Source organism: Chanodichthys erythropterus, chromosome 3 (genome assembly GCF_024489055.1).
Source record: "Chanodichthys erythropterus isolate Z2021 chromosome 3, ASM2448905v1, whole genome shotgun sequence".
In the NCBI taxonomy this organism is placed as follows: Eukaryota; Metazoa; Chordata; class Actinopteri; order Cypriniformes; family Xenocyprididae; genus Chanodichthys; species Chanodichthys erythropterus.
The window spans coordinates 15837100-15857505 of record NC_090223.1 but is presented as its reverse complement, the minus strand read 5'-3'; the positions used below and the strand labels follow the sequence as shown (position 1 = coordinate 15857505).

At 44.1% G+C, this 20406-nt stretch overlaps 1 protein-coding gene across 1 annotated transcript; it reads left to right on the top strand.

Annotated features, from left to right (window-relative positions):
- Nucleotides 1-15259: 15259 nt before the first annotated feature.
- Nucleotides 15260-19138, top strand: LOC137003721 (E3 ubiquitin-protein ligase TRIM35-like). The gene is made up of 6 exons (XM_067364006.1): nucleotides 15260-15879; nucleotides 15991-16086; nucleotides 16201-16431; nucleotides 16514-16526; nucleotides 16574-16726; nucleotides 18528-19138. Exons 1-6 carry the CDS (start codon nucleotides 15481-15483, stop codon nucleotides 19028-19030), a joined length of 1395 nt encoding a protein of 464 aa, XP_067220107.1. The 5' UTR covers nucleotides 15260-15480; the 3' UTR covers nucleotides 19031-19138.
- The last annotated feature ends 1268 nt before the right edge of the window (nucleotides 19139-20406 follow it).

The following is a 20406-nucleotide window of genomic DNA, read 5'->3' as shown; positions in this document are numbered from 1 at the left end:
TCAGTTCTTTCATTTTTGGTTGTTGTGAAAACCTTTGTTGGAAAAAAAAAAAAAAAAACAGAACAAAAACTGTAAGTGTTGCATTGAGCTTCACAGAATGCTAACTGATGAACTGAATAAAAACAGTGAAAATTAAAGGCTGCAGTGTTTTATATAAAGTAGACTAGTGTGTTCCCCCTGATCTGAAAGTGCATATGCATATGATGCAAGTGTGTGTCATTTTGTCATCAGAGTTACATTTTGACAAAGGAATGTTAGGTTTTGATAGCAGAGTTTCAATTTGACAGAGATGTGAATGGTATATTTCCCAGTGTTATGTCATGTTTACTTGTGTGTAGAGTTTTGGCACAATGAGCGAAGTTTTGCAAAATGTGTTCAAGCAACGGGCAAAAACTGTAAGCTCTCAACTGCTATTTTTACAGCAAAAAATTCTGCCTGTGTTTGCGGTTGCGATTTGGGCCAGTTCCTCTGTTGTGTTCGGGGAGTGGTGTACCCGAACACATCATGACTATCACTGTGTGCTTGGGCACGAGATAGAGCTGAATATTTCCCCTCTAAAAGAGCTTCACAGACGAACCCTGCATCTTTATCTTAGCCCTAGCTTTGCTCTGTCCCGCCTGTATGTGGACAGAACGTGAAGTTTCAGGACCTCAGATACAGCTCTTTGTCTGTTACGGAGGCCAGCAGAAGGGAAAGGATGTCTCCAAGCAGAGGATGGCCCACTGGGTAGTGGACGCCATCGCCCTGGCTTATGAATCCCAGGGCGTGCCTTGCCCGCTCGGGTTGAGAGTCCACTCCACCAGAGGAGTGGCCTCTTCCTGGACGCTGGTGCACTACGCCTCGCTAACAGATATCTGTAAAGCTGCGGGCTGGGCGACACCTAACACGTTTGCTAGATTCTATAGCTTTCCTATAGAACCGGTATCTTCCTGTATACTCGCTTCCAGCAGCCGGTAGACACAAAGAGCCCTTCTAGTGTCGGCTTGCAATGCCATTCCCGCCCACTGGGCCGGATACGAGCATCCTTACTCCAGTCGAGTTCCCCGCTTGGCGAACCCTGTCGAGTCCCTCTGCCTCCCCTTTCGGCTCGGACATTGCGGAGTGTCTTGTTGGCACATTAACAATTTGATGTAGATTGCAGACACTTATATAGGAAAGTAACTTCTTTTTCTTTGTGCATCTGTCATCATTCCAATCAATGTTCATATCTCCAAACAAGTAAAGTTCACAATTAACATCAGAGGCATTATCAAGCATTTCACCTAAGCATGTCAGAGAGTCCACATGTGCATCAGGAGGTCTATAACAGCATCCCACAAGCACTGGTTTCATATAAGGTACATGGACTTCCACCCATATAGCTTCAATGTCATATCATATTAAATTTTGTTTTAACTTAGAGGGAATGTTGCTTTGCACAAAGATGGCCACACCACCACCAAATGTATTTCTATCCTTTCTAAGAACATTAAAACCTTTAACTGGTAATTCAGAGTTTTGAATAGAGCTGTTGAGATGTGTCTCAGATAGCGCTAATATATTGATTGAATACTTATGCACTAAATTATTAATGTCTTGTATTTTGTTCTTTATACTACAAATGTTTAGATGTACCAAAATCAAACCTTTACTAGTTTTGGCTGTACACATTAGTGAACATTTCATCAATGTCATGTTTTGAATTCATTATATAGTTTCCAAAAGATTTTATTTTGGCTTCAGTTTCTTTATGTCCTGATTTCATCTCCTCCATCATATGTTGTGTGAATTTCAGACTTGTCTTCAACTCCTGTACATCCCGTATAACACCATCCAGTCTCATGTTTGTTCCCTCAATAATCACTTGTATGAAACTTTTAAAGTTTTCTTGTTGCTGAGTTGCATGTCTTTATAAAACTCTCTCTGCTGCTCCAGCATTTGGGAGAGTACAATCATGGTGACAACAGACTCCTCACACACTGCGGCTTTAGTTTGCTTAGGAGGCATGATCTTACCAAGATGTACAAAAGGTGATTATTGTAGTTGAATGTTGGCAAAAATGCTGATGTTCTCCAGCAGAGGCCTACTAGGCCAAGAAGCCTCTTGACTTAGTTTAACACCACACTCCTTATGTAGAGTGTGGCAACCAGGGCGGGCGAGAGCCGTGAGGGAACGGCGCGAGGCCGGTGACGCAAGTGATAACGAGCATCACCTGGGAGGCGCACCGGCCTTGAGTCTCTCACGGAGGAGCTCCGGGAGCATAAAAGGAGGAGCGACGACCGTGAAGGACGAGAGAGGACCAGGCCTGGACTTTATTTGATGTTTTATTATGTTTGTGTGGGCGGCAGACGTCCGCGAGGGTCTGCCGGCATTACTTTCGTTTTGTATTTGTTTATTTTGGAAGTAAAGTTTTGTTGAATGTTCGCCGGTTCCCGCCTCCTTCTTCCTGTATCTACAAACTGTGTTACATAGAGATTTTATACTCCACTAGACACAAAAAACTGCAGCGTAAGTAGAATTTCAACAGGATTCCACAGATATTTGTTGGATACTGATAAGATTCACATAAGCAAAATTCTCAGAGACAGTGAGCCTGTGTCTTTCCCTTAGCAGAGCCAGCTCTGCTGTCACTTGTCAGATGAGTCTCCCCCATGCTTAGGCTGGAGCCATCCCAGGGACACCATATGCGTACTGCCATGGCCAGTCCATATGTGTATCTCCATGTAAATTCCTCCCCTGCATGGTAGGTAGTGGTCTCTGCAGCGTCGCATATGGGTTTGCTTCCCCAGTGATGTCTAAGTTTTACTGTAGTGGGTCTTGCGGAACAGCAGTAGACTCTCTCGGTGTAAGCTCGCCCCCTACTCCGCCCCACTGGTGCACCGGGTGGCTAGAGCTTTTACTTGGGATCCCAATTCATCGGTCAGTACTGTCGTACGTCGAATGTGACCGACTGAAAGGGAACATCTCGGTTACATATGTAACCCTCATTCCCTGAAGGAGGAAACGGAGACGTACGTTCCGTCTCCACATTTTCTGTACCCTCGCTGTAGTGCAGACTAGGTTGTCTCCTCAGCAAAAAACAAAGTGTGATTCTGTCACGGAATGCACAGACACGAAATGATAAGATCCACGTGCAGTTTAATGATGTAAGTCCAGGGAATAAACAGTCCACAAAAACAGAAACCAAAAACAAAGTGCACGAAACAGTAAACAACGAACCACAAACACAGGCAAAAAACACTGAAACTAAATAGACAGAACTAATGAGCAAACACAAAACACCTGAGTGCAATGACATGAGGCTGATAAGTCCAAGGGGTGAATTATGGGAAATGAAGTGAGAATTGGTGATGTAGTCCGTGCTGGAGTGCCCTCTGGTGGCCAACCAGGGTACTCCAACAGGATATTGTGACATTACCCCCTCCCTACGGAGCGGATACCAGACGCTCCACTTAAAACAAAACAAAACTCAGGGGGAGGGATGGCGGGCCAGATCCAGCGTGCTCCCCCGAAGGCCAGGGCGGTGCTGGAGGAACCAACCAGGCGGGCACTGGCAGGTCTGGAGTCCTAGCTGTTTGCCAGGGCGGTGCTGGAGGAACCAACCAGGCGGGCACTGGCAGGTCTGAAGCCCCAGCTGTTTGCCAGGGTGGCGCTGGAGGAACTGACCAAGCAAATTTCAACGGTTCAGACGGCCTGGGCAGTAGCAGCAGAACATAAGGCCTGGATGGCGGCGGCAGAGCAGAAGATCTGGGCAGCGACGGCAAGACCGATCGAGGGTGCTCCGTGGCCATATCGAGAAGAGCGAGCAGCTCTGGGACGGCAGCGGCCTCGGGCTGCTCAGGAACGACAGCAAGCTCAGACTGCTCAGGTGGCGTCGGCAGGGCAAGGCGCTTCGGTGGCGGCGGCAGGGCAGAAGGCTTGGATGGCAGCGGCGGCAGGGCTGACCAAGGGCGCTCCGTGGCCGTGTCAGGGAGAGCGGGTAGCTCGATCACGGTCTCCATGGCCGTATCAGGGAGAGCGGGTAGCTCGGTGATGGCCTCCGTGGCCGTATCAGAGAGAGCGGGCAGCTCGGTGACGGCCTCCGTGGCCGTATCAGGGAGAGCGGACAGCTCGGTGACGGCCTCCGTGGCCATATCAGGGAGAGCGGGCAACTCGGTGACGGCCTCCGTGGTCGTATCAGGGTGAGCGAGCAGCTCGGTGACGGCCTCTGTGGCCGTATCAGGGAGAGCGGGCAGCTCGGTGACGGCCTCCGTGGCCGTATCAGGGAGAGCGGGCAGCTCGGTGACAGCCTCCGTGGCCGTATCAGGGAGAGCGGACAGCTCGGTGACGGCCTCCGTGGCCGTATCAGGGAGAGCGGGCAGCTTGGTGATGGCCTCCGTGGCTGTATCAGGGAGAGCGGGCTGCTCCGGGACAGCAGCAGGCTCGGGCTGCTCCAGAACGGCAGCGGGCTCTGGAGTGAACTCACTGGCTAAGGTAAACTCACTAACTAGAGCGGGCTCTGGAGTGGACTCACTGGCTGGAGCGGGCTCTGGAGTGGACTCACTGGCTGGAGCGGGCTCTGGAGTGGACTCCCTGGCTGGAGCGGGCTCTGGAGTGGACTCCCTGGCTGGAGCGGGCTCTGGAGTGGACTCACTGGCTGGAGCGGGCTCTGGAGTGGACTCACTGGCTGGAGTGGGCTTTGGACTGGACTCACTGACTAAAGCGAACTCTAGAGTGGACTCACTGGTTGGAGTGGGCTCTGGACTGGACTTACTGACTAAAGCGAGCTCTGGAGTGGACTCACTGACTGGAGCGGGCTCTGGAGTGGACTCACTGACTGGAGCGGGCTCTGGAGTGGAATCCCTGGCTGGAGTGGACTCACTGACTAAAGCGGGCTCTGGAATGGACTCACTGGCTGGAGCGGGCTCTGGAGTGGACTCACTAACTGGAGCGGGCTCTGGAGTGGACTCACTGGCTGGAGCAGGCTCTGGAGTGGACTCACTGGCTAGAGCGAGCTCTGGAGTGGACTCACTGGCTGGAGCGGGTTCTGGAGTGGACTCACTGGCTGGAGCTGGCTCTGGAGTGAATTCACTGGCTGGAGCGGGCTCTGGAGTGGACTCACTGGCTGGAGCGGGCTCTGGAGTAGACTCACTGGCTGGTGCGGGTTCTGGAGTGGACTCACTGGCTAGAGCGAGCACTGGAGTGGACTCACTGGCTGGAGCGGGCTCTGGAGTGGACTCACTGGCTGGAGCGGGCTCTGGAGTGGACTCACTGGCTGAAGTGGGCTCTGGACTGGACTTACTGACTAAAGCGAGCTCTGGAGTGGACTCACTGACTGGAGCGGGCTCTGGAGTGGACTCACTGACTAGAGCAGGCTCTGGAATGGACTCCCTGGCTGGAGCAGGCTCTGGAGTGGACTCACTGGCTGGAGCGGGCTCTGGAGTGGACTCACTGGCTGGAGTGGGCTCTGGAGTAGACTCACTGGCTGGTGCGGGTTCTGGAGTGGACTCACTGGCTAGAGCGAGCTCTGGAGTGGACTCACTGGCTGGAGCGAGCTCTGGAGTGGACTCACTGGCTGAAGTGGGCTCTGGACTGGACTCACTGACTAGAGCAGGCTCTGGAATGGACTCCCTGGCTGGAGCAGGCTCTGGAGTGGAGTCACTGGCTGGAGCGGGCTCTGGAGTGGACTCACTGGCTGGAGCGGGCTCTGGACTGGACTCACTGACTAAAGCGAACTCTAGAGTGGACTCACTGGTTGGAGTGGGCTCTGGACTGGACTTACTGACTAAAGCGAGCTCTGGAGTGGACTCACTGACTGGAGCGGGCTCTGGAGTGGACTCGCTGACTGGAGCGGGCTCTGGAGTGGAATCCCTGGCTGGAATGGATTCACTGACTAAAGCGGGCTCTGGAATGGACTCACTGGCTGGAGCAGGCTCTGGAGTGGACTCACTGACTGGAGCGGGCTCTGGAGTGGACTCACTGGCTGGAGCGGGCTCTGGAGTGGACTCACTGGCTGGAGCGGGCTCTGGAGTGGACTCACTGGCTGGAGCGGGCTCTGGAGTGGACTCACTGGCTAGAGCGAGCTCTGGAGTGGACTCACTGGCTGGAGCGGGTTCTGGAGTGGACTCACTGGCTGGAGCGGGCTCTGGAGTGGACTCACTGGCTGGAGCGGATTCACTGACCGGAGCGGCCTCCGGGCCCTGACGTCCGAAGGAAACCTTCTTCTTTTTCCTCCTCCTCGCTTTACCGGGGTGAAGCTGAGGCTCAGTGCCCACCTCCCCGGTGACTTCAGAGACAGATTCATGGTCAGGAGCATGCACACTGCCTGGTTGACTTGGTGAGGCCCAATCTACCCGGTGGCGAAGATAGGCGGCGAATCTCCAGAAATCCAAGTCCTGTAGCCCCTCCATCTCACACCGAGGTAGAGGATCGTCAATGCAGCCATTAAAGATATCCTTCAGCGCCGCATCGTTGTACCTCAGCCCCACCGCCATCGTCCAAAAGACCTTGGCAAAGCATCCTACCTCTTCTCCCTCCTGGCGTAACGCCATCACTGCCCCAAGCAGAGCCACACGCTCCCTGCATGTGCCTGACAAAACAGTCCTCATGCTGCTGAATCTTAATTGGTGGTTCGTTCTGTCACGGAATGCACAGACACGAAATGATAAGATCCACGTGCAGTTTAATGATGTAAGTCCAGGGAATAAACAGTCCACAAAAACAGAAACCAAAATCAAAGTGCACAAAACAGTAAACAACGAACCACAATCACAGGCAAAAAACACTGAAACTAAATAGACAGAACTAATGAGCAAACAAAAAACACCTGAGTGCAATGACATGAGGCTGATAAGTCCAAGGGGTGAATTATGGGAAATGAAGTGAAAACTGGTGACGTAGTCCGTGCTGGAGTGCCCTCTGGTGGCCAACCAGGGTACTCCAACAGGATATCGTGACAGATTGCATCTGCTTTCTATTTATACCACCTGACTGAGGCGGTGCGTATTATGCAAATATCGCACTCCAATTCTATTGGCTTGTTTTTAGTTTACTCGAAGCTGATAGGGCTCTCTGGCGATATCCAGATTTGTCAGTCACTACTGACGTACGTCTCCGTTTCCTTCCTTCAGGGAACGAGGGTTACATACATAACCGAGACGTTTTCAAGAAGATTTTCATGAATCCTGAATCATTTTTAAAGGGTTTCTAGAAGAAATGCTGCTTCATGTATCTTGATGTTTCTATGTTTCAGAAACACAATGATGAGGGTTTGTTCAGATAATGATGTTTACCAGAAGAACCTGCTTCAGTTACTCACAACACACAGATTTATCACATCTTAAAATATTAACATGATTGATTATTCATTACTAAGTTAAACACTTCAGTAGACTTATGCCGATATTCGGTAATGCGATATATTGCGATAATGAATGTGCACAATATTGTTATCGTGAGCATTTCAAATACCGTAAATAATAATTTATTACCAATTATTAAAATTTGTATAATGCATTTAAGAATACTTTCCCCATCAATCATATAAAATGCACAACACCGCTGTATGCTGCGTCAAAGGGACGCGCTCAGATGTAAACAAGCCCAGCGTGAATGAGAAGCACATGGCGGAACGAGTGAGGGAGACGCGCTGAATGAAAGTGCGCGTTCACTCTCTGACAACAGAGGGCGCTGATGGAACAGCAGAGTGCAACGGTTACCCCGGAAACCCCAAACAAAGCAACTGCACTAGTGAAGTATTTAAAATGCTTCAAACATTTTAATCTGGACTACAACATGCCCTAATGATTAGAAATGTTCTGATTATTTGTTATTGTTCAGTAAAACTTTGAGACATACGGCTTCATTAGTAAACATGTTAATTCATTATTACCAAACTGACAATGAAAAATACTTATAAAGCATTAATTATTCTTAGTTAATCGGTGTTTGTAATCTTGTTTAATGACATCACTAGAATCAAAAGAACTTATTTAATGGACCTGAGATAAAACTAACAATGATCAGTTGTGTTTCTTAACTAACATTAACAAAATATAATATTTTCTGTAACAAATGTAGCTATTACTCAATCTTAGTTAATGCATTAAATAATGAGACCTTATTGTAAAGTGTTATCGGTTGTTCTTTATAGTCTAATTCTTTTGCACTTTAATCTGTTTGAAAATTTGACTTTATATTTTTTGTGTATTGTATTATTGTATTTAAACATTCAGAGTTATTTATGTTATTACAAAAAAGAGTTCTTAAACCTGTTTTACTATGAGAACACTTTTTTTGCAACTTATTTCAATATCGTGATAATACCGTATACCGTGATAAAAGCTTCAGCAAGTAATCGCAGCATGAAAATCTGATACCGTCACATGCCTACACTTCAGACAGTAACAAAGTATTTAAAACAAATTCACACGCATTAAGGTTCAGTTTAATGAAGATGATCAGATAAAGATTTGTATTTGATTAAACACTGATAATAAAAATGAGTGTGTGACTAAAAACACTGACAGTGATCAGAGGAAAATGTCTGATGTGTTTGATCAACAGGACGAGTGTCATAATTCATAATAATCTTTGTACGGTTCACTCTTGATCATTATATGAACATCAGAATAAAAGCAGCTGTTGATTGTGTCTCATCAGCTCCTGTGATTCTGGATCCAAACACGGCTCATCCATGGTTCACCCTGTCTGATGATCTGACGAGTGTGAGATACAGTGAGAACAAACAACCTGTTCCTGAAAATCCAGAGAGATTTGATCATCATCATCTCTGTGTTCTGGGTTCAGAGGGTTTTAACTCAGGAACACACTGCTGGGATGTGGAGGTTAAATAATGTTCAGCCTGGAGTCTTGGAATAACTACAGCATCCAACCAGAGGAAGGGGCGTGATTTCTATAAGACTGGTGTCTGGAGTGTGTGGTATGATCAATATGAACTGTTTGAATGGTCTGGTTTTCATGTTAAACAGAAGCTTGATCGTGTGAGAGTTGATCTGAACTATGACAGAGGAAAGGTGTCATTCTCTGATCCTGTAACTAACAAACATCTACACACATTCACAATCACCTTCACTGACACACTCTTTCCATGGTTCTGCTGTGATTGTTGTTCTTCCTCTCTGAGGATCTTACCGGTCAATAGTCAGTAACTGTTACTCCTGTAGGTCTGGATCAATCTTTTACAGTCATCATGTTTCCAGTATTTGTGTGTAAAACTTCTCAGAAACGCTCTTAAAGGGATAGTTCACCCAAAAATGAAAATCCTGTCATCATTTACTCAAACCTGTATGAGTTTCTTTCTTCTGTTGAACACAAAAGAAGACATTTTGAAGAATGCTGTCAAACATTTTCTGATCCCTGTTGACTAACGTAGTATGAAAAAATACCATAATAAAGAAAAATAAGGTGTGTCCAAATGTTTGCCTGTATATTTCACACATGAAGATCCTCTTGCAGTCAGTGATAGACAGTGTCAGTCATTTTGAGCTGGTGCCGCTCCTCTCCTCTCTCTGGAAAAAAGCTGGATGTGAGGAAAAGATAGAGGAAAGAACAGGATGTGGGGGTGGGGAATTGTCTGGAAGGAGCAGAGGAACATTAAGCAAGCAGTCACTTGTCTGTCTCTCATATTTTACCCCTCCCATTTACATACTGGCTCTGCCCTGATGCCACGCCCACCAGAGTCATTCCAGTGTCGTTCTGTGGTTTGTTTCCTCTTCCTGTCTGTTATTTCTAAACTCTGTATCCACTGGCTGATCTCTGACGTCTCGTCTCTGCTGTTTATGCATTTATTTTTGTTTTATCTCCCCACCTTCGGCTCCCCGCCAGACTTCTATAAACAAGTACTCTTCCTTTTCAGTCCTAATTCCCGTGTCTCTGCAGCGGGTCCTCGCTGTAGCATTTACCTGTCCGCCATGATGCCAGCTCTGAACGCAGTTTGGACTGTTTGCAGCTGTTTATTCATGGATTTATCATCATCTTTTTGAGGGTTTGAATGTATAATTTTGGGTAATGGCCTGTTATGTGTCTAAATGCATTTGAGTCGAGCACAGTGTTAGTTCAATCAGGAAACTTAGGCATAGTGCTGTGTGACCAGATGACGCGGTCAGCTGTCAAACCGCTCAAATCACTACCATTCTTCTATTAGACACGGGACATATATACGTGGCATTACTGCTCAGTAAGTTTGCTCAAACTGCTTGCAACTCTCCCTCCCTCCCCATTATAAGCATGAGCATATTACTGTGCACTTTCTGGTTGTCGTCTTCTTTTGTTTCAGATCACTAAGGCTTTCAAGACCCGGCTTGGAAGGCACCCAGCGAGTGTTCCCCAGGGATCGGGTCCCGCTGCTGCCGAAGCACAGTGGCGGCTTCATTCCTGGGGTTCACAGATGGATCTGGTGGAGGGGTTAGAGACGGGCCCAGCCCTATCTCGGCCCTCACCCGCCAGACCCAGTGTCTCTCCCCTGGTTGCGGAAGCACGCTCTGCGATTTCTTCCCCCAGGGTAGAGGCACCGCTTCACTTATCCAGCATCACATGTAGTGAGCATCGAGGCTGGAGAGGAGGACTTGCCATCCTCATCTCCAGCTTATGAGGAGCTTTTGGAGATTGTGACTAGGGTGGTGGCAAAATTAAAAAAACTAATGGCCAGAAGAAAGACCAGAAGCGTGCACGAAAAGCAAGTTAGATGAGCGCTTTCTTCCCGCCCGGTCACAGCGTCAGCCCCGGGGATTGCCGTTCTTCCCCGATCTCCACACCGAGGTGTCGAGATCGTGGCAGAAGGCGGCCCAATTCTGTGTCTATAATCCGCAAACAACCCTATATAGTAATATAGTAGAAGGTAAAAAGCACGGTTATGGGACGATGCCTCAGGTCGAAGAGGCGCTTGCGAGCTGTCTCTCGCCTGAGTCAGCGTCGTCCCTTAAATTCCCGACTTTGCCATACCAGACCCCTGCGTACAACATCAGCACTGGTGGGCAGGGCTTATGACTCAGCAGGTCAGGCGGCGGCATGTCTCCATACCATGTCGATCCTCAAGCCGACCTGCTGGGGGAAATAGATGAGAGTGGTGAGGCAACTTTTGAGACCATCCAAGAATTGAGAAGGGCTACCGACTTATCTCTCCGGGCCACCAAGGAGATGGCAAAATCAATCGGCCGCTCTATGGTAGCCCTGGTGGCCACGGAGAGACATCTATGGCTTAACCTATCTGATATAAAGGAAAGAGATAAGTTAGTGCTTTTAGATGCACCTGTGTCTTCCCTGGGCCTCTTCGGCGACTCTGTCACTTCTGTCGTCGAGAGGTTCCAGGAAGCAAAAAGACAGTCGGCAGCATTTCAAAAATTTCTCCCTCGCTGCTCTCCTGAGGCTGCTGAGTGGGAGCAGCCTCGGTCATCTGCAAGCTCCTCAACCGCGCATAGAGCGCAACAGAAACATAGCGTTGCCACCCGTGCTCCTGCGCAAAGATCTTGGGGACCGGGGAGGGTGACGCAAACGAAGCCTTCCAAGGGTAAGACAGATCTGCGGACTGTCATTATCGCGTGGAAGGCTTTGAAGAAGTCCTGACGCCCGTGGTCCAGGACTTCTGAGGGCAGCCCCCTCCAGAGAGGGTCCTGTGAAATTAAAATCTATAAAATTAACCCCTCTTCGGTGCCCTCAGGGGGCCGTTCTGCCAACCCTGCTGTCTCGTGTGTTTCAGGGCACAGTGGTCCCCACCGACCCTCTGAGGAGGGCCGGTCAGTGTTTGATTCGACTGTTCCCTGCCGGTGCGCCGCTTCAGGGCGTCGAGTCAAATGCTCAAAAAACACCAGAGGCCAGTCTCAAGAGGCTGGTTCCCTTTGTAGAATTTCTGGAAGAATGGAAACGTCTTCCCAATATTTCTCAGTGGGTACTGCAAATGATAGAAAAGGGTTACAAAATACAATTCGGGTTTCGCCCACCCCAGTTCAACGGGGTCCTCCCTACAGTGGTGGGCCCCCAGCAGTCTCTGGTTATGGAACAAGAAGTTATGACACTTTTGCAAAAAAGAGCTAGAGAGGGTTCTTCCTCCCAGCAAACAGTCACGGTTTTACAGCCATTACTTCATAGTTCCAAAGAAAGATAGAGGGTTGGTTCCTCTTCTAGATTTACGCATGTTAAATCATTCAGTGCAAAAGCTCAAGATGCTTACACTCAAACAGATCATCACACAAATCAGGTCTGAGGACTGGTTTGTGACAATAGATCTGAAAGACGATTACTTTCATGTATCAATCCATCCTTCACATTGGAAGTTCCTCAGGTTCGCTTTCGGGGGCGAAGCTTACCAATACAAGGTTCTTCCTTTTGGCCTATCTCTTTCACTCCGCACCTTCACAAAGTGCGTGGATGCAGATCTGGCTCCCCTGAGATTCCAGGGCATCCGTGTGCTAAATTATATCGACGATTGGTTGATTCTAGCTCAATCAGAGCAACAGGCAGTTCAACATCGAGATGTAGTTCTGTCACACATGAGAAGGTTACGGTTGAGACTCAATGCCAAGAAGAGTGTACTTCTACCAGCTCAAACTACCAGCTATCTAGGGGTAGTTTGGAATTCCACCACGATGCAGGCACATCTGTCTCCTGCTCGGGTGGATTCCATTCTCTTAACCGTGAAAGGGGTGAAATTAGGCCAGTCACTCACTGTAAAACAGTTTCAGAAACTGTTGGGTCTGATGGCAGCTGCGTCCAACGTGATACCTTTTGGCCTGCTGAACAGGAGACCCTTACAGTGGTGGCTCAAGACCAGGGGGTTTTCTCTGAGGGGAAATCCTTTTCGCACAATCAAGGTCATGCGGTGATGCCTTCGTGCCTTGGCTGTGTGGAAAAATCCCTGGTTCCTGTCCCAAGGTCCTGTGTTGGGGGCTCCTTGTCGTCGCAAAATGCTAACGACGGATGTGTCTCTGACAGGCTGGGGGGCGATCATGAGTGGTCACTCAGCTCAGGGTCTTTGGGAGGACCATCATCGGTATTTCGAGCACTCAAATACTTCCTCCCAGACCTGAGGGGCCACCACGTGTTAGTTCACACAGACAACATGTCGGTGGTCTCCTATATCAACCATCAGGGGGGTCTGAGGTCTCGCCAGTTGTGCAAATTAGCCCATCAGATCCTCCTATGGTCCCAGGGGAAGCTCCTCTCCCTGAGAGCTGCTTATATCCCGGGGCATCAAAATGTGGGGGCAGACATCCTGTCGAGGCAGGGGCTGAGGCCTGGAGAATGGAGACTCCCCCCCGAGGTGGTGGAGCTCATATGGAAGAAATTCGGTCGTGCAGAAGTCGACTTATTTGCCTCGAAAGAGACGTCTCATTGCCCGCTGTGGTATTCTCTGACTCTCTGACCATGGTACAAACGTGGATGAGGCTGTGTCTGTACGCATTTCTCCCGATTGCTCTGCTCCCAGGAGATCTGGAGAGGGTTCGGCGGGACGGGGTCCATCTTATATTGGTAGCCCTGTTCTGGCCAACCCGGATATGGTTCATGGATCTAGTATCCCTCTTAGAAAGCTCTCCCATGGAGATTCCAATCAGGCAGGGCTTTCTGTCTCAGGCGGGCGGCACAATAATTCAACCGCACCCCGAGATATGGAAACTTTGGGCTTGGCCTCACTCCAGAGCTCCGTCCACGAGAAGACTATATGCATATAAGTGGAAGCTGTTTGCTACTTGGTGTAGCTCATCTCAGGTGGATCCGGTCCACTCTTCTATCATGTTCTGCAATTTCTCCAAGAAAAATTCTTGGATGGTTTATCTCCTTCTACATTGAAGGTTTACTACTGATCTACAGAAGTTCTTATTGAGAATTAACAGAGGTTTAGATGTTGATGTTTTATTGAAAAGGTTTGGTCGGCATTATTGTGATCAGTGTTTCATTTAGTTGGGCAGTTTGAATCTTGGCTTTTATGTGAGTCTGTGCTGTTTGTAACAGTGTTTACCAGAACACATCATTTGTTGCAAAGAAAGCCAGAAACAAAGATGATCAGGTGATATGGTTTTCAGGATCATAAAGTACACAAATTCACTAATCTTATCCCTGAGCAAAAGTGGTTATTTGTTAATAATAGATTATATTCACCAACAATACTGCATGTTATTTACTCTACCTCAAGTTCCAAAGCTGTATGACTTTCTTTCATCTGTGGAACCTATCAGTTAATTTGAGATCCCCCCAGGTACCTCCTTTAGCCACTTCACAAGCATAAGAGTGAAGATCATTAATATTTTGGCGACATCTTGTGGCCTGCATTTACTCTACTCACCTCTGCTTGTGTCTCCAAACACTGACAATCAGCAAGATAAGCTGTTTCTTTAATACCATGTGGTTTATATGCATGTTGATGCTGATTGGGCTGACATTTCTGACACACCCACCAAACAAGAGAAAACATATCTCAAACCTGTTGCACAACGTTTCCAGGAAACATGTCGTTCAACACGGAATACGTTTTGACAGGTCTGAACGCAGCCCAGGGCTGAGACATGACACAACATCGTTGTCATATAAAATGTTTACTAAATGTTTTTGAGTATTTTATGACTGTAAAGACTGACTTCTTATTGAATAAAGAACTGTTCCTGTCGTGCATTATTATTATTTAAAATGAAAAACCTTCAATATCAGGTTGACTGACCCAGCACTGTCAAAAAACAACCCAGCAAATGGTTTCTGAATTAAATTACTTTGGAAACAACACCATGTGACCAGTTCTGACACCTCTTATAGCTTCTCATCGTTGCCTGTGACGAGACCAATGACTGTGGTGTCATCTGTCACCTCAGTGAACAGTACAGGACCTGAGTACAGAGCCTTGAGTATCGCCTGTGTTCATTACGTGTGCTGGAGTGTTTTCAGAGGTGGACATGTTGGGACCTGCCAGTGAAGAAACTCAGTATCCAGTTATTCAGCACAGGAGGTTATGCAGCCCCATGTTATACAGCTTGGTTTTGATGTTTGAGGGCATGATAGTGTTAAATGCTGAACTGTAAACTATAAATAGTAATCAGGCATAACTATCAATATTTTCTAAGTGCGTTAGAATTTTGTGAATGGTAAATGAAATATCATCCTCTGTGGATCTGAGATCCGCTGTGAGAGCCGCTGCAGTCATTAAGACAAGAGACTGTCTTTCTGTGGAACAGGAATGATAGTGGAGGAGTTGAAGCAGAAAGAACTGCAGTCAGAGGGAGGGAGAGATTGAACACAATCACATGATCAGGAAAACTCCACCCTCTTACAACACTTACACTTACCAGAAAGAGACTGACTTGTTATTTCTTCTTTCGGTCATTCTGACTTTGTCTCGACGAAAGCAATGAGGAATCAGTGAACAATGAAGAACGAAGAGGAAAAACATTTAAGAAGGATTTAAACGTTTTAACCTGATCAGACAGCAGATATTTGTGATTCTTGTGGTTATTTATTTTTTAAACCTTTGTTTCAGAAAGTGAAAGTAAAGTTCAGATTTCTGGAGCTCAAACAGTGAAAATGGCTTCACTATCTGAAGATGATTTTTCTTGTCCTGTGTGTCATGATATTTTCAAAGATCCTGTTTTTTTACTATGTAGTCACAGTTTCTGTAAAGAGTGTCTTCAACAGTTCTGGAGAACCAAGAAAACTCAGGAGTGTCCTGTCTGCAGGAAAAGATCTTTAAGAGATGATCCTCCTCCACTTAATCTTGCACTGAAAAACTTGTGTGAGTTGTTCCTGAAGGAGAGAAATGAGAGTCATTCATCAGGATCTGAGGAGATCTGCAGTTTACACAGTGAGAAACTCAAACTCTTCTGTCTGGAGGACAAACAGCCTGTGTGTTTAGTGTGTAGAGATTCACAACAACACGTCAATCACACATTCAGACCCATCAGTGAAGTTGTTCCGTCATATAAGGTAAGACTGATTTACAGATGAGGATAAACACTTGATTAAGCTTATCTATTACCTACAAGATCATATTACAGAAATCTCTGGTGTCTTATAGTTTTTCTCTTTAAATTCCAGGAGGAGCTCAATAAAGCACTGAAGTCCTTACAAGAGAAACTGAAACACAAAGTAACCATTAAAGGAAATTTTGGGAAAACAGTTCAACACATCAAGGTGAGGATTGATACTTTTTGATTGATACAGCTGAAGTGTTTTATCTGACATAATTACATGTTCCTTTATTGACTGAAACACAAACACACACACACACACACACTGTGATTTCAGTCTCAAGCTGATCACACAGAGCGTCAGATTAAACAGCAGTTTAAGAAGCTTCGTCAGTTTCTCAGAGATGAAGAAGAAGCTACAATCACTGCACTGAGGGAGGAAGAGGAGCAGAAGAAGCAGATGATGAAGGAGAAGCTGGAGGAGATGAACAGACACATCTCAGCTCTTTCACACACAATCAAATACATGGAGGAGATGAAGAAAGACAATGACATCTGCTTTCTGAAGGTCTGATTTCACATCATTGATTGATGATTGATTGATTGAGTTCTTGATGATAATGGTGTGTTTGTTCTGCAGAAGTTTCCAGTCTCAATGGAAAGGTGAGTGATCTGCTGGTGTCTCTGGTCTCTCTGCTTCTGATCCAAAGCCACTGCAGTTCTGACTCCTGAATGTTCTTCCAGAGTCCAGATCTCACAGCCGGATCCACAGATGGCTTCTGGAGCTTTGATTCATGTGCCACGTTACTTGGGCAACCTGCAGTTCAGAGTCTGGAAGAAGATGCAGGACATCATCCAAAACAGTGAGTTTGGAGTAATCTGTGCTCTTACACACAGACACTGGAAATCATACAGGTGTTTTTCATGAGACAAAAGCTCTAAATTATTTCAGTTTGTAATAAGTGAAGATCATATATAGTTCTGGTAATGAATATTATCAGTTCTTTTTGAGAATGTTTCTGTTTTCTACTCAAGTCCAGAACAAACTCAACAGTGTAAAAGTGAAAAGATACTTGAGGTTTCATTTGTGATTCTTCAGACTGAAACACTGAAGCTCAAATATAATATTGTGAACTGAAGAACTTCAATATGTATTTCAAGATCCTCAGAGAGTTTCTATTATGATTCTGTTACTAGAGGACTCTCTCGAGTTCATGAAGAAAATTATTATTTTTATAATCTCCTCAGAGAGCTGCCGACAGATTCACAACATTAAGGATAAAATTATTTTCTTCTTATTTTGTAAAAAGTTAAGAATATTTTGTCTTACAAAAGTTACTACTTTTAAGACAAAACTTCTGAAGAATTCAAAATCTCATAAAGTATATTGTTATTCTAAAATACATTGTTCAAAATTTACACTGACAATAAGAAGACTTCAAAACCAAACACAATATCCCATACAGAAAGAAAATATATTTCCACATATTTATGATCAAAATATTGAATAGTTTGAATATATTGAAAAATATATGGAATAATTAACTCAGAACACACTTTTGTTTGTCTTTGTATTGACTTTTGTATTAAAACTTGCTTGAGAAATTTAGGGCAATCATTTTCCTCACACTGTAAAATATTGCCTTGGTTTAACTAAAATAATTGAGGAAACTATTTGCATCAGAGTTTTGAGTATTTTGAACTGTAAAATTAGACTTTGCATTTTTTCAACATGAACCCTGAAATAAAACCAACACAACTTTCCTTGTGAACTCAAATATTTTGAAGCAGAAACTTAATTGAGTGAAATTAACTAACATGAAAACACATTAATGTAACATAATAAATATATTCTCACATATTTCTCAATATATGAAAAGATGTAATTCCTTATGTATTATTATTAACATATTAACAAAATATATTATTCAATATATTTAAATCATTTAATATATTGATTATAAATATATGGAGAAAGGGATATTTAAGGATATAATAAGAAAATATTTAAGATGTTGTTATTGGTATATTTGAGAACTTATTAAAATTTTTCAAGAACTGAAGAAACATTAAAAATGTTTCTTTGAAGATTTTCATGAATCCTGAATCTAGGGTTTCTAGAAGAAGTGCTGCTTCATGAATCTTGATGTTTCCATGTTTCAGAAACACAATGATGAGGGTTTGTTCAGATAATGATGTTTACCAGAAGAACTGCTTCAGTTACTCACAACACACTGATTTATTACATCTTATAATGTTAACATGATTGATTATTCATTAAAGTCAAACACAACAGACAGTAACAAAGTATTTAAATTCAGTTTAATGAAGATGATCAGATGAAGATGAACAGAATTTTTAGAGATACAGTTTTTCATCTCAACAGCTCTGATTGATTGATTGTGATTTTAACTTTTCCAGAATATCAGTTTCTCTTGATGAGACACAAATGTTTGAATCATTTAATGTTTGTATCTGATGCCATTAAACACTGATAATAAAAATGAGTGTGTGACTAAAAACACTGACAGTGATCAGAGGAAAATGTCTGATGTGTTTGATCAACAGGACGAGTGTCATAATTCATAATAATCTGTGTACGGTTCTCTCTTGATCATTATATGAACATCAGAATAAAAGCAGCTGTTGATTGTGTCTCATCAGCTCCTGTGATTCTGGATCCAAACACGGCTCATCCATGGTTCGTCCTGTCTGATGATCTGACCAGTGTGAGAAACAGCTTTAACCAACAACCTCTTCCTGATAATCCAGAGAGATTTGACTCTCATCTCTGTGTTCTGGGTTCAGAGGGTTTTAACTCAGGAACACACTGCTGGGATGTGGAGGTTAAAGAGAGTTTATCCTGGAGACTTGGAGTAACTACAGCATCCAACCAGAGGAAGGGATATGATTTCTTTAACACTGATGTCTGGAGTGTGTTACATGATGAGGATGAACTGGATGAATGGTCTGGTTTTCATGTTGAACAGAAGCTTGATCGTGTGAGAGTGTATCTGGACTATGAAAGAGGAACAGTGTCATTCTCTGATCCTGTAACTAACACACATCTACACACATTCACAAACACCTTCACTGACACACTCGTTCCTTTCTTCTGGTGTGGTTGTATTGACTCTCTGAGGATCTTACCAGTCAATAGTCAGTAATTGTTACTCCTGTAGGTCTGGATCGAGCTGCTTTCATCTTTTACACTCATCTTTTTTTTTTATTATTATTTGTGTGTAAAACTTCTCAGAAATGCTTTTAAAGGGACAGTTCACCCAAAAATGAAAATCCTGTCATCATTTATTCTCCCTCATGTTGATCCAAACCTGTTTCTTTCTTCTGTTGAACACAAAAGAAGATATTTTGAAGAATGTTGGTAATCAAACAGTTTCTGATCCTCATTGACTAACATAATATATATATATTTATTTTATTTTATTTTATTTTTATTATTATTATTATTATTATTATTATTATTATTATTATTATTATTATTTAATTGGGGTCCAAAAAACCCCATGGGGCCACAAGGAAGTGCTAGAAGTTGTGTAAAAATGTTTAGAGAAAACTGTATATTTTTAAATAAATTAAAAATAATTATATATTTACTATAAATAAATATAGATTTGATTTAATAATTAATAAATGTTAGATTAACACAAGTAAATTAATTTAAAAAAATAAAATTAGTTTAAAAATAATGGGGTATGAGGTTCTCTAAATGTTTAGAGAAAATTAAAAAAAATAAAATTAATTATGTATTAATAAGAATATAAACAAATAAACATGAAATTTAATTGAATAAATAACATTATATTAAAAATTAAGAAATAAATACATAAAAATGCAATTTTATTAAAATAAATAGTGCTTCATCACTCTAATGCTGTTGGGTCATTTTATTGGCTTGATTTCTATATTTTTACCAAAGGGTGCTGGAAAACTGATCGGGTGTGAATACACTCTAAAAAATAATGTGCTGGCTCCAAATAATAAAAATGAATAAATTAATTAATGAATTATTTAATAATGTGATGGTTTGCATTAATATTTATGAGTTATGACAACTACGGATGAAATGTTCAACCAACAAACTACATTGTTAGAGAAACTTCATCATTTGTAAAATAAAACAAATTCTAAGTTGATTATTAAAAAAAAATGCTCCAACTACTTGAACAGTAGCCACAGAACCAATTAATCTGATCTATTTCAGTTAACAAACAGCCATCATAGCACATGCTAAATGTAACTTGTTTACCAAATAACTTTAATGAACAAGATTGTACTTGTACTTGTAACCTCTACTTAAAGCAGTGGTTCCCAAACCTGTCCTGGAGTACCCCCAGCCCTGCACATTTTGTATGTCTCCCTGTTTCTGACACACCCATTTCAGGTCTTTCTGTCTCTACTAATGAGCACATGAGTTGAATCAGGTGTGATAAATGAGGGAAACATACAAAATGTGCAGGGCTGGGGGTACTCCAGGACAGGTTTGGGAACCACTGACTTAAAGGATTAGTCCACTTTTAAACAC